Below are 13494 nucleotides of genomic sequence, written 5' to 3' on the forward strand. Positions count from 1 at the left end.
AGCAGGTGTTCTCCAGCTCCGCTGCCAACCTGCATACGCCCTCCCATAAGTGGGATTCCAGTCTCCGGGTCTGCCAGGGTGGGGGCGGGCCGGGCGAGGAGGCCCCGCCCCCAGCCCGCCCCCGGCCCGGGGTGCGAATCCGCTGCCAGAGAGCGACTGGCGATGCTGGAGGTTCTGGAGTCGAAGCGGCTGCAGCTGGCGCCGCGTCTGCCCCGCGTGCCCGGAGCGGATTCTGCCGGCCGCCCCCGGAGCCCTGCTGAGCCGGTTATCGCTTCCTCCCTGTGACCGACCAGCGTTGCAGGTGCGGAGCAGGGAGGGCTGGGCCGGTGGGGAGGGCGCCTCCTGGATGCACGTTGTGTGTGTGGGGGGTCATGGGAGATTGTTTCCGTGGTTAGAGAATCCCCGCGCAGGATGCGCGCAATCGCCGAGGGGACTCTGGGGGTCCCAGCAGGGGCACAGCGCGAGGTTTCTGCAGATGCGAGGTGGGGTGGCATGCGGGGTTGGGCTAAAGTTCCCCATTACCTCGGATGGCTTTGGAGGGTCCCAGGAAAAACCTCTGCAGCTCCGAATTGTAAAAAACACAAACCCTCGAAGATTCCTGGTTTGTCTTATAGGGGTAAGATCCAAGGGCCGAGTAGTCCATCCTCGCTCCCAGAGCGATCTCCAGCCCCTCCCAACTGCCCCTGGGGGCCCCCCTCTCTCCGGTTTGGCAGTCACTAATTTCCATGACAACGGAGAGTTCTTTATGGGCGACAATCCGGAGGGGGCTGGGCGGGGCTGCTGCGAGGTTGGGGGGGGGAGGTTCTAAGCCCTTAGTGGACCATTGGCCCCAGCCAAGTTCAGGCTTCCGAGCCTTATTTTGAGGGTCATGGGGGGGGCGGTGCACGGACACACGTGCGAGGTGGGGGTGCGGGGCGCACATGTTCCTGCTGGGAGGTGCGGGCTTGGTGCTCACACGTGTGCCTCCCGCATGTGTGTTGCTGTGCCAGCGGGGGCGAGGCAGCAGCACTGGGGAAGGGGGTCAGGGTGGTACCATGGTGAAGAGCAGGGACCGTAGCTGGGGTAGCAGGGGGCAATTAAAACATTAGCTTCTGTGTTCTTCACTTGTATTGCCTGGCAGGAGACCCTGGGCACTTGAGCGTCAGCCCCACAAAGAGCTCCCCGACCCCAAACCTGCTCTAGCAGGGTGTTTCCTAGAGAACAGGGCCCCTTCTTGTCACCAAAACCTCCTACCTAGTCTGTACTACTCTAGATCTTTTGTACACTACCCCCCCAAAACCAGGCTTAGACTTTGTGGCCCCCAGGACCACCGTTGCAGACCTAGGCTGATTTCCCCTCCCCCTCTGAGTTGATACCTGGCAGATCCAGTGACTTCCCAGCCTCAGTTTCCTCAGCTTGGACATTAGTATCAACATTCCCTCAGAGCCAGGATGGGACAGGGGTCCCCCTTTCTTTCCTCATTTGGTGTGGATCCCCAGGTGCCCTACCCTGGCTTTATAGATATCTGCGGCAGGCCTTCCTCTGTCTCCATTCCCTGGGGGCCACTGGTTAGCAGGCTGGTGGCAGTCCTCTGCTTCCAGGAAAGCCCACAGAATCTATGATTTCTGTTCGGGGAAACTGAGGCATGGGGAGTACTGGTGTGCGCCTGTCATCCTGTTTATGGCTTGCTTGTGGTGCTGTTTTTGGTACTGATTTTGTCCCTCCTGAAGAGATTTGCCCAAGACTGATGACAGGATGCAGCTGAGCTGCAAGAAGGACCCTAGGGACCCAAGAGTTAGCTGATTGGGGTGGAGATTTCTGGGGACCCTGGGTAAAGCTAGGCCAGGGAGAGGAAGGCTTTCAAAGGGAAGCGGTCAGGTTTCTGGACTTCATTTCCACCCTCCTATGCTTGTGGACTTCTCTTGCCTATGCTGCTATAATGGCAGGGAGAGAGGCTGGGGACTTTCCTGCTGGGGGACTGCAACAGCTGGCCTCTTCCCCACCCAGAGGCTCCTGGAAGCTGACCTCGTTTTCCGGTGCCTCCCATGCCAAGTTCAGTGTAGGTCTGGGGGATACTGAAGAATCTTGGGAACCAAATGCCAAGGGTAGCTCCTGGCCCAGGGGATCAGAACACATGGCCATGGAGGTTGCAGGCTGCTGCTGGGCGTTCAGAGTCCTCAGAGCCTTCCGCCTGCTTCTCTTGTCTCTTGTATCTGTGTCCCTCTTACTCTGCTGCCTCCTTTTCCTAATTCCTTTGTCTCTCTGTGTTTCTGCCTTTCTTTCTTTTCCTAAAGTCTCTCAGTTCCCCCACCTTTCCTTGTTTATGGAGACCAGAGTCACAGAACCCACGGGGAAGGAGCAAGGCCAAAATGTCAGATTGGGAGAGGGACCCTCACTAACACTTACCTCTTTCTCCTCCCCTTGTTTTAAACTTCCATCACCATAGCAACCCTTTACTCCAGTGCCTTCCTCTGCAGATCCCCTCTTCCAACCAAAGGGATGCAGGGCCTCCAGTGGCTTCAAAGGTTGGGACCCCAGGTTCTAAGGCCAGTGACAGTTGGTTCTTGGCTTTGCCTGTATGTCGAGAGATGACTGTTCTGGAAATAGCAGTGAGCTACATGCTCTCTAAGGCTTGGGGGTGGGGCATGGGTGGGCAGGGGCCTTTCTGTACTGCTGACACAGGTAGAAATTGTCAGCCCCAGGAACTATTGATGGTAGCTCAGCTTGTTTCTCCCCAGGACTGTGTTCTATCCAATCTCTCAAGGCATTCGGACGATGGGCTTGATGCTTGACCTGTCTCTTGATATCGTATACACTGGAAGGAGGTCGTTACCTCCCCTGGGCTTGTGGCTGAGGCTTCAGCTATGAGCTAGACAGAATTTGGGCTGGAGCATGTCCATTTGCAATAGGAAACTCAGTTCTAATCGCTGAGAGAGGAGAGGAAGGGAGGGAAGGGAAGAGGGGTGCCTGCAGGCTGGTGTTCACAGCTGCCACTAAATTGGGAGGTGTTGCCTACAGTCAGGAGTCAGCGGGAAGCCTCCTGGGCCCTTCCTGGCCTCTCTAGATTTACTGCAAGCCCTGGGGCCCATATGGCAGAGGCCAGGGCAGCAGGAAACTTCATATAAGGATACTGAAGCAGGCTGGCCCCTGCTTTCCAGTGGAGGAAACCCTAATGTAGGGCCTTTTGTTCTGTTTCAGTTGGGTTTCCCCTGTCTCAGACTTGCCAAAGATCCAGTAGAGCTCCTAGGGACCTTTTATCACATGCGCACCAAATAGACAAAGGTTTCTTCAGGGTTGCCCGGGACATGAATCACTGAGCCCAGTAGCCAAGCTCCAGAACCGGGCGGTCACAGAAGGGCTGAGCCCTTACGTTTCTAGAGCCTGCTGGTGTAGAGGAGGGTGGTAGTTCTGTACGGCCCTCATGCTCCTGTGGGCAGCCCCAGGTATATGCTGTTTATTTCCTTTGCAGAGAGGGAAAGCAATTCTGTCTCCAGGAAAGTAGCTACAGTGGGGTTCCCGTGCCATCCCTGGGTCGATGTGGACCTGGCCAGGTTCTGTGTTGTTGGAAAGAAAACTTTCCTTTGTTGGCTGTTGATTTGGGGCCATGAGGATGAGAAATGTCACTTGTCTTTCTGCTTGGCCTCCCACCTTCTTCAATCTGTCTCTAGCCTACTCTTTCAGCTTTGTGGCCAGAGTCCCTCCTGTTGCTGAGAGGTACCAAGGGGCTTGGTATATACAACCCACAGCCTCACTGGAGCAGCAGATGGTGGAATGAATGGGGGTGGCGGGTGAAGGTACCGATTGGAAACATGGTTCCCCTTTCTTTTCCCTTCACCTTGAAAGATCTAGCTATATGAATGAATTCAATTAGAATGTTGGGAGGGGTAATAATTGGGTGACATCTGGGCAGCCAAGGTAGAAGAGAGTGGTGGTGAAGTAGATCTGTCCCTGTCCTATCCTTGAGACCTGTAGGACACGGCTGTAGGTTGACAGCACTGTGAGCTTTCCATGGTAGAGACAGACCCCAAGACCCGTGGACATGAATGCATATGCATAGCCAAAAGCTGGCACCAGGATCAGAGGCAGGCATACACAAAGCCTTCCACACCACATTGGCAGAGGCAAGAGCTGTTGGGATGGGGAGGGAGGTGGAGCTTAGAAAAGGTATCTCACAAAAGGGCCATTTTGCATTGAGCCTTGGGCCATCAGGATTGTTTTAGACAACTTGTTACATAGACAACCTTATAATGGCAGAATTTGTACTGAAAGAACATTCCACATTGTCCACGTGGAGGCTATTCCACGGGGCAGCCAAGGTGGGTAGCTCTCTACCCAATGCCTATACTTCCTGCCATTGAGAAGACACACTTGAGCTGGCGAATCACCTGTTGTTGGACATTTAGGTGGTTGCTGATTCCTTTTTAATGTTATAAATAACTCTGCGGTGACAAATGGGATTCCCATGGGAATCTTTGGGGGAAGAGTATAACAACAAAGCAACAGAATTAGGAACGATCCTGCCCAGTCCTTCTGGGAGACCTGCAAGCCAAGGTACCTTCCTCCTGCCTAGGGGATAGTCCTCAGATTCCAGCCTGGCAGGGTAATTACTTCCCCTAAAAAAAAAATGCCCTTAGAGTACATGAGGACTGATGCAGGCCTCTTCCTCCAGATGTCACGGGAGATGGGTGGCTGGCAGTGGTAGCGGCTGAGCCACTGCTCCCAGCTGCAAGAATGAAATTTCAGCCACACATATCTTCCTAGAAGGCACAGGGGCAGGGTTTTGGACATAGTGGCAAAGACACACAGCTGACATCTTCAAAGCATGTCTCTTTTGCCTCTGTGGTATTTCACTAGATGGCTTGAGCTCCGGCTAGAATCACACTGATGAAACGCATTTGTATTCTCCAAGCTCACGCAATGCTGATGAAGAAGTTATGGAATTTGATCCCTAACGTTGAGGACACATTTGAGGGAGGACCTCTGGGGAAGGTTGTGACCCCCGGGGAATTGTGTAGCTGGCCTCTGCCTGGAAGGAAGTGATTGGCAGCCCGCATTGCCCATAGGGCTTGTCTGGAGCCTGGCAGAGTCCTCCTTGCCAAGGGGTACTGACACTGTAAGTGCTTTCAGATAGGGAAGTAGCCAAGGCCCTCGCCCAGGTCCTTCTGCATCAAGCAGTTTGTGGAGGCAGAGGCGGCAGAGGCAGAGCAGTTTCAGTAAGGCCTCAGTGTGGAGCCTGGTGTAGCCGCAGGCTGGCACTAAGCAGACTTTATGAAGACAGACTCTGGGGTTAGATCTATAAAGGTAGAGATAGCCATCTACCTCCAAACAAGGCAGCGGGTGCGTTTTCCTTTGGATGCTGGGGCCAGCCATCCAGCACTGCAATTAGGATTGGATGTAACAGAGCGGAGGTAGGGCACTGTGCTCCAGGTGCAGAGTTCCTGGAGCCTACTGAGCCAGCAATAACTGAACTGAACCTCACACCTGGTCCGCTGTGTGCTCCTGCGGTAGTTTAGCGCTAGGCGGGCTTGTCTTGTCCTTCCGGACTGTCACCCCTGCGTGCTTCCTGGCAAAGCATTCTGCTCCGAGGCCCAACCCTAATGCTGCTTCTCCCTTATGTAGAACTCCTAGATATACCCCAAACAACACATCTGAATTCAGTATTTACTAAATCTATCAATGTAGTCATAATAAAAATTCTAAAGGAAAACTAATACCATCAGAGCACAGTGCCACATGCCTATAATCCCAGCACTCAGGGGTAGGGACAGGAAGACTAGGAGTCCAAGGCTAGTCTCAGCTATGTAGCAAGTTTAAAGCTTACTTTAGCTACATGATACCCTGTCTCAAAAAATTAATAAACAAAAGATACAAATTTGCACCTTCAACATCTACTTCTTTGCCGTAAGAGAACTCCCATTTCCTTTCATGTCCTAGAAAAGTATACCCCCCCATCCAACTCCACAAATAAATACTTACTCACTTTCATGGCTGTGCGTGTGTGTGTGTGTGTGTGTGTGTGTGTGTGTGTGTGTGTGTGTGTGTGTGTGTGAGCACTCATGCCTGTGGATGCTCGGAAACCAAAGGAGAATATCAGGTATTTTCTGTCACTCTCCACTCATTCCTTTGGCTAGGCTAGAAGTAACAAGCTCCGGCAGTCATCTTTTGTCCACCCTTGGAGCTGGGGTTTCAGGCATGCTCAAGATATCTGACTTGTCATGCGAGCGCTGGGATTCAAACTCTGGCCCTCATAATTGGGCAGCAAGCTCTCTTAATCCTGAACCATCTCTCTAGATTCCTACATGAACATTTTTACCAAGATACAAAGTTCATTCAGGTTGAGAAATAGGTCTTCCAGAAGGCCCCCATGTACCCTAACCCAGTCACCCTATCCTGGTCCTTAGGAGGAACCACTGTGTGACTCCTAGAACTTACTTTCTGCTTTTCTGTACAAAGTTTCTTCTGTGTTTGAATCCCCAGCAGTGTGGTGAGTTCTGCCTGTTTTGAGCTCTATCAATAGACTCACACTACATGCAGTTTTTCCTGTTTCTATCAACACTGTTTCTGTAAGACACGCTATTTGGCTGAGTAGAACCACAGCCCCTTCATTTCCTTTGCAGCATAACATTCTATTATATGACTATACCACAGCACATCCTGCTGGTGCTAGATATTTGGGCTCTTTCCAGCTTTTAGCAATTATGGATATAGCAATTATGAGCATTCTTACACAAGTGTCCTGAGGCATAAATGTATGTCTGCCTCTCTCCCTTCCGCCCTCTCTTTGACAAGCTCTCCCTATGTAGCCCAGGTTGGCCTGGAACTCCTGGGGCACAGTTGGCTCAAATGTGTGCATTTCAGTGGAGCAAATATTTCAAGTACATAGAGTGGGCTTGAGAAATTGTGCAGTGCCTAAAAGCACGGGCTGCTATTCCAGAGGGCTTGGGTTCAGTTCCTAGCACCCACACAACGGCTCATAACTGTCTGTAACTCCAGGGGATCCAACCCTCTCTCCTGGTGTCCATAGGCACTAGGCACACATGTTGTACATAGGCCAAACAACCATGCACATAAAAATATATAATCCTAAAAAATAAAAGAAGCACATAGAGTATATTTCTTTGACAAGACTGGCCCTGTCCTGTCCTTTACAGCAAAGTCTCCTGTAGCCTATGCTGGCCTTGAACTCCTTGATCCTCCTGGCTCCACATCCTAAGTACTAGGATTTCAGGTGTGCACAACACCTGGCTCCCAGCTCTCTCAAAGGGGAATTGTCCTCTTCCAACAGTGTTCATCTTGTCTATAGCTTCATCAACATTTGACATCTCTATACCATCAGAGATAAATAACTAAAACGGAGGAAATCTCGTGAGACCTCAGTCTTAGACAACAAGAACTACAGGCAGCTAAGGGCTGCTGGGAGTGGAAGAGCAGCCTGCCCCAGGGGAGAGCACACCAGTTGATTATCTAACACCAAATGGTCAGCCCTGAAAAACACATTCAAATAACACTATAAGATCCTAGCAGGTTATATAATCAGGAACACACACACACACACACACACACACACACACCATGACAACTAAAGAAAAAGAGGTCATGAATTTGATTACAGAAAGGGGGAAGGGTGGGAAGGGGAAAATGATAATTATATTATAATCTCAAAATTTTTTTTCCAAAGGTGGTGGCTCATACCTTTAATCCCAGCTCTCAGAAGACAGAGGTAAGCCAAAACCAGCCTCATCCATATAGTGAGTTCAGGACAACCAGGGCTGTTACACAGAGAAACCTGTCTCAAAACACACACACACACACACACACACACACACACACACAAATTATTGCTGGAATAAACTTAAATTTATGTTCATGGACTAGCTGAAATTTAAAGATTTTATTTATTGATTTTTTTTTTCAAGATAGGATTTCTCTGTATAACAGCTATAACAGCTCTGGATGTCCTGGTACAGGCTGGCCTTGAACTCACACAGATCCGCCTGCCTCTGCCTCCCTTGTGTTGGGATTAAAGGCGTGTGCCACCTGTTCCCGCTTTATTTTTTTAAATAGGGTTTCACATTATAGCCCAGGCAGAGCTCAGTCTCATGCTAATCCTCTTGTATCAGTTTCTTGAGTGCTAAATGGCAAATGTGAGTTATCATACCTGACTTTAAAGTAATTGTGGGGTTCGTTGTTCGTTTTGTTTTAAAATTACATTTATTAATTTGGGGGGACAGTATGTCCATGGAGGTCAGAGGACAATTCGTGGAAGTTGGTTCTCTTTCCATCGTGTGGGTCCCAGGGATCAAACTCAGGTTTGGAGGTAAATGCCCTTCCCTGGTGAGCCATCTATCTGACCCTGAAGAAATTGATGGTTTAATCCCATCTTGATCTACATAGTCCCAGCTTGATCTACATAATGAGTCCAGGCAAGCTAGGGCTATATAGTGAAACTCTGTCTCAAAAATCAAAACTAGCCGGGCGGTGGTGGTGCACGCCTTTAATCCCAGCACTCGGGAGGCAGAGGCAGGTGGATCTCTGTGAGTTTGAGGCCAGACTGGACCAACAGCCTCAAAAACAATACAGAGAAACCCTGTCTCGTAAAAAAAAAAAATCAAAACTAAGTAAGTAAACGAATTGTTCTGTATGTCTTTTCAAGCGTATATAGTGAAAAACTATTTCCTAATATGTCAACTTAGTAAACTTTTGCCTAGTGGGAGCTGTTGTAGTTCAGGCAGCCAGACTGGGTGGCTGCAGCATGGCTTGAAGAAGCAAAGCAGGTCTGTGTTTGCCTCCTTTGCCTTCACTTAGCCTGAGTTAGACTGGGTTTTCCAAAGCAGATTCAGTGTTGTTGGGTGGTTGGGATAGAAAACGGTACAGCTGAGCCAGACCCCATTCTGCTTGCGTCTTAGAGCCCAGCAATGCCGTTTGGGTGTGTAACTCTGGGTGACAAGAAGAACTATAACCAGCCATCGGAGGTGACTGACAGATATGATTTGGGACAGGTCATCAAGACGTGAGTGTTGGCATACTGGGCAATGACGGGTGGATAGACCAGAGTGGGGGAAGGGGGAGTGGAGTGCCCCTGTCCCAAGGCCTAAGCTGAGCCGAGTGCCTGCTGGCTTCAGAGAGGAGTTCTGTGAGATCTTCCGGGCCAAGGACAAGACAACAGGCAAGCTGCATACCTGCAAGAAGTTCCAGAAGCGGGATGGCCGCAAGGTGCGGAAGGCTGCTAAGAATGAGATTGGCATCCTCAAGATGTGAGTGTGGGGACTGGGGGAAGAGTGGGCTAGGGGATGGCAGGGACGGGCCTAAAGGGCAGGGGTCTCAGGAAGTCCAGTTAGCCTGTTACAGCCACCACCTCAGGAACCAGAGCTTCTCTCGGGTTCACCCAGCCCTGACTACCGACTCCTCCCACTGCCACCAGGGTGAAGCACCCTAACATCCTGCAGCTGGTAGATGTGTTCGTGACCCGCAAGGAATACTTCATCTTCCTGGAGCTGTGAGTACAATTCTGGGGTTCCGGGATCCCCCAGCCCCTAGGGCATTTTCTTTTCCTCCCTTTTATAGCTAAGGAAACCCACTTTTGGAATCCTCGTGGTCCCAAGGCTCTGGGTCCTGCCCAGCCAAGTGCCTGCTACAAGTCAGGCCTCCCAAATGTTCCTGTCCTACCCCCCGATCCTGCCCACGCCGGGCTCAGGGGCTGGTGTCCCTCAGGGCCACGGGGAGGGAGGTGTTTGACTGGATCCTGGACCAGGGCTACTACTCGGAACGAGACACGAGCAACGTGGTGCGGCAGGTCTTGGAAGCTGTGGCCTACTTGCACTCACTCAAGATTGTGCACAGGAACCTCAAGGTAAGCCACAGCCACGCTGACTAGATTGTTTGACAGCTGGGCTGGGGCTGGAGCGAGTGCCACGTTGGGGTCTTGGTCCAGCTTCCGAGGCCCTAATGATAAACGTCTGCCCACCCTTCTACCTTCTCTCCTGGACAGCTGGAAAACCTAGTGTACTACAACAGGCTGAAGAACTCAAAGATTGTCATCAGTGACTTCCACCTGGCTAAGCTAGAGAACGGCCTCATCAAGGAGCCCTGTGGGACCCCGGAATATCTGGGTAAGGAGGGATGGTGGAGGAACAGGCTTCAGGGAGAGACTTTGGGGTAGGGACAAGTCTCCGTCCCAGGAAGAGGGTGATGGGTGGTATGATATCTGGCTAAACTTGATGCTGACCTGCAGATGGACACTTTTTTTTCTTTAGCACCGGAAGTGGTAGGACGGCAACGGTATGGACGCCCTGTGGACTGCTGGGCCATTGGTGTCATCATGTACATCCTGTGAGTGAAAGGGCACGTAATTGGACTTGCAGCCAGGTGGGTTGGACAACTGTGTCTGTGGCCATCCTAGGTGACCCTGCTCCATGTAGCCTTTCAGGCAACCCGCCCTTCTACGAGGAGGTAGAAGAAGATGACTATGAGAACCATGATAAGAATCTCTTCCGCAAGATCCTGGCTGGTGACTATGAGTTTGACTCTCCATACTGGGATGATATCTCTCAGGCAGGTGAGGAGATACCCAGCATGTGGGCAGAGAATAGGGCAGTAGGGAGGGAGGCGCTGCTCTCAGCTTCTGCTGGATTCTACTCCTGCTCCCCAGCCCATTCATCACATCTAGACAATGAGATGGGGCGCCCATGCCTAGCCCATCCCTGGCTTTGTCCCCAGCCAAAGACCTGGTCGCGAGGCTGATGGAGGTGGAGCAAGGCCAGCGGATCACTGCAGAAGAGGCCATCTCCCATGCATGGTGAGCAGGGCCCTGCGGAGAATGGAAGTTAAGGCCAAGTTTCTGTTGCCCCCTGAACTTTTTACGCCAGGAGTCCTTATCCTTGAGGTCTTGAGGGTCAGGGGGACTTGCTAGACCTCTGCCCAAAGCAGAGGCTCTGCCTGGTGGTCCTAGATCACACAGGGAAGGACCGTGGAGTCTCCGTGAAGGCACAGAACGTGCTATCAGAGGCACTTGCCTCCTTCCTAGGATTTCTGGTAATGCCGCATCTGATAAGAACATCAAGGATGGAGTCTGTGCCCAGATTGAAAAGAACTTCGCCAGAGCCAAGTGGAAGGTAGGGTTTGGCTCGCTTTTTTCTTGGCCCAATTCCAAGTACTGCTTCTTGCACCACAGTTTCTCGCTGCCACTGCACCTCTTCAGCTGAACACAATTTTTTCTCAGGCTATCATATGCGGCTGTAGCTTCTGCTATTATCTTAAGCTGAAGTGCTGAGCAGCTGGGTGGCCAGAGGCAGCTGGGGTACTCTGGTGGAAGGGGTGGGTTGGCCATTTTGAAGGAGTGGATCCAGCAAAGCTCACCACCAGCCTTTCTTCACTGTCCTCCTTTCAGAAGGCTGTCCGAGTGACCACTCTCATGAAACGACTCCGGGCACCAGAGCAGTCCAGCGCAGCTGCAGCCCAGCCCGCCTCAGACACCGCCACTCCTGGGGCTGCTGGCGGTGCCGTTGCTGCAGCTGCAAGTGGGGCCGCCCCGGCCTCTGGGGGCAGTGCTCCTGCGGCCACAGAGGGCGATGCTGGGTGCGCTGCCAAGAGTGATAATGTAGCCTCTGCAGATCGTGCTACCCCAGCCACAGATGGCAGTGCTACCCCAGCCACAGATGGCAGTGTCACCCCAGCCACTGACGGGAGCATCACCCCAGCCACTGATGGGAGTGTCACTCCGGCCACTGACAGGAGTGCTACACCAGCTACTGATGGGAGAGCTACGCCAGCTACAGAAGACAGCACAGTGCCCACCACCCAAAGCAGTGCCATGACAGCTGCAAAGGCAGCTGCCACCCCTGAGCCGGCTGTGGCCCAGCCGGACAGCACAGCCCTCGAGGGTGCCACAGGCCAGGCTCCTCCCTCTAGTAAAGGAGAAGAGGCTACTGGCTGTGCCCAGGAGTCTCAGAGGGAGAAGATGAGCTGAATGGGCAGCCCGTTGGGGGTTTTGAGGGATGGGAAGGAGGGTGGGAGTGTGGATGAGGGGCTTCTCATTGTATATAGAGTCACTGGCATGATGCCCTAGCTCCCCCCAAGCTCCCTCATCCCAGTGGGGCATGCCTGGGGGCCATGGGAGAGCAGTCTCGTCTCCTGTGTGGGTGTGTGTGAGTGGTGGGCAGGCCAGAGGCAGGGCCAGCCCCAGCCCCTGCATGGATTCCTTGTGGCTTTTCTGTCTTTCGCTAGCTTCACCAGTTTCTGTTCCTTGTGGGATGCTGCTCTAGGGATACTCAGGGGCTCCTCGCTCTCCTCCTTCCCTTCCTGCCTCATCATTTCCCCAGGCAGGCCCTGCAAGTCTCATACTTCCCCTGGCCCTAAATTGGGTGGCCTTGCCCTGAGAGCTGGTCCTCCAGCGAGGCCCTATCAGCAGGGTTAGGCTCCTGCACATGAAGGTGTGCACCTGTGGTGTGTGGGCTGCTCTCAGAGTAGACTGGCTGCTAGAGAGGATGCAGAAATCTAGGGCGGTGTGCTTTAAGTCAAGTCTGGTCACATGGTTGGGGGCACTGCACGTTAGCTGTGGGGATCCTCAGAAGTGGGAGAGAGAATGGACAGAAGGGTAGAAGCTTCCATCTTTTTCCCTGGGTAGGCCCTCTGAAGATCCTTGTGTTATTTCTTGCCCTCCCTAGTCCTGTAGTGGGTTGCTCTGTATCCTGATTCTTATGAAACTCTAAAGAAAAGGAGAAACAATTAGGATGTAGCAGTGAGAACTAGGAGAACAGAGTACAGGACCAGCACCAGGGCCCCGGCCTATCTGGGTCTTTATTCTGAGATAGATAGGGAAGGCTGGTGTTCCCATGGTCTTCCTAATTGACACTACCACAGAAGAGATCTTACCTATGGCCACCTCATTCAGGCTCAGGCCATAAATCCTCTTCCTCCCAGGGAGGCATGGCAGTACCTCATAGGCTGCTTGAGAGTTTGCTTTTTGCAGTGGCAGATTTTCTGCTCTTCAAAACATGGAGAGGATTTTCCTCTATTTCTGCTATCACAGGCTGAGGTATCACTCAGCCATGTTAGGTTGCTCTTGCTGGGATGAGGAAGTAGAATAAGATTCCCCAGCCCCTGGAGGGATGCTCTTGGCAGGTGCCCTTGGTTTGACCCCCGTCACAGCCTGAAAAGGCAACCATGCTGGTCCCTGCCCTAGCTGGGCACTCCGTGGTGGTCCTGCCCTTCTCCCTGCATGCCTGTGGGTCTGCTCTGGTGTGTGAAGGTTGGTGGGCTAACTGTGTGCCTGCTGAACCCGGCAAATAAACGTCACCCTGTAAAGCCTTTGGCCACCCTCTTGCCTTTGCATCCTCTGTCCTATTGGGGAGGAACCCATGGAAGGCAGTGGGGGAGGAGAGGCTGATGCTCAGTGCATTGCTTGGGGTGAGAGTGAAGGTCACCTCCAGTGTGTACCTGGATGATGCTGGTGGGGATCCTCTGGACTCTAGAAAACCATGTGAGTGGTGTGTGCTTCAGCCAAGAACTAGCCCCTGA

General features: G+C 52.4%; 1 protein-coding gene across 2 annotated transcripts; it reads left to right on the forward strand.

The window, feature by feature from the left end:
* Positions 1–127: 127 nt before the first annotated feature.
* Camkv (CaM kinase like vesicle associated) lies at positions 128–13284 on the forward strand. 2 transcript variants are annotated; one of them, XM_013117060.3, is made up of 12 exons: positions 128–301; positions 7658–7699; positions 8886–8989; positions 9102–9233; positions 9401–9475; positions 9691–9829; positions 9968–10088; positions 10233–10308; positions 10398–10534; positions 10696–10774; positions 11003–11090; positions 11366–13284. In XM_013117060.3, exons 3-12 carry the CDS (start codon positions 8895–8897, stop codon positions 11942–11944), a joined length of 1521 nt encoding a protein of 506 aa, XP_012972514.1. In that variant the 5' UTR covers positions 128–301; positions 7658–7699; positions 8886–8894; the 3' UTR covers positions 11945–13284. The 2 variants fall into 2 exon arrangements, with proteins under 2 accessions (XP_012972514.1, XP_005074966.1); XM_005074909.4 differs by lacking the exon at positions 7658–7699.
* The last annotated feature ends 210 nt before the right edge of the window (positions 13285–13494 follow it).

The sequence above is a fragment of the Mesocricetus auratus genome, unplaced genomic scaffold, assembly GCF_017639785.1.
Source record: "Mesocricetus auratus isolate SY011 unplaced genomic scaffold, BCM_Maur_2.0 Super-Scaffold_100691, whole genome shotgun sequence".
NCBI lineage: Eukaryota > Metazoa > Chordata > Mammalia > Rodentia > Cricetidae > Mesocricetus > Mesocricetus auratus.

Bases quoted from the DNA above. Each gene is read 5' to 3' on its own strand.
- Camkv (XM_013117060.3), top strand. From the start codon at position 8,895: ATGCCGTTTGGGTGTGTAACTCTGGGTGACAAGAAGAACTATAACCAG. The intron at 9,830-9,967 runs GTAAGCCACAGC...TCTCCTGGACAG, and splicing joins TTGTGCACAGGAACCTCAAG to CTGGAAAACCTAGTGTACTA. The intron at 10,309-10,397 runs GTGAGTGAAAGG...TGCTCCATGTAG, and splicing joins GGTGTCATCATGTACATCCT to CCTTTCAGGCAACCCGCCCT.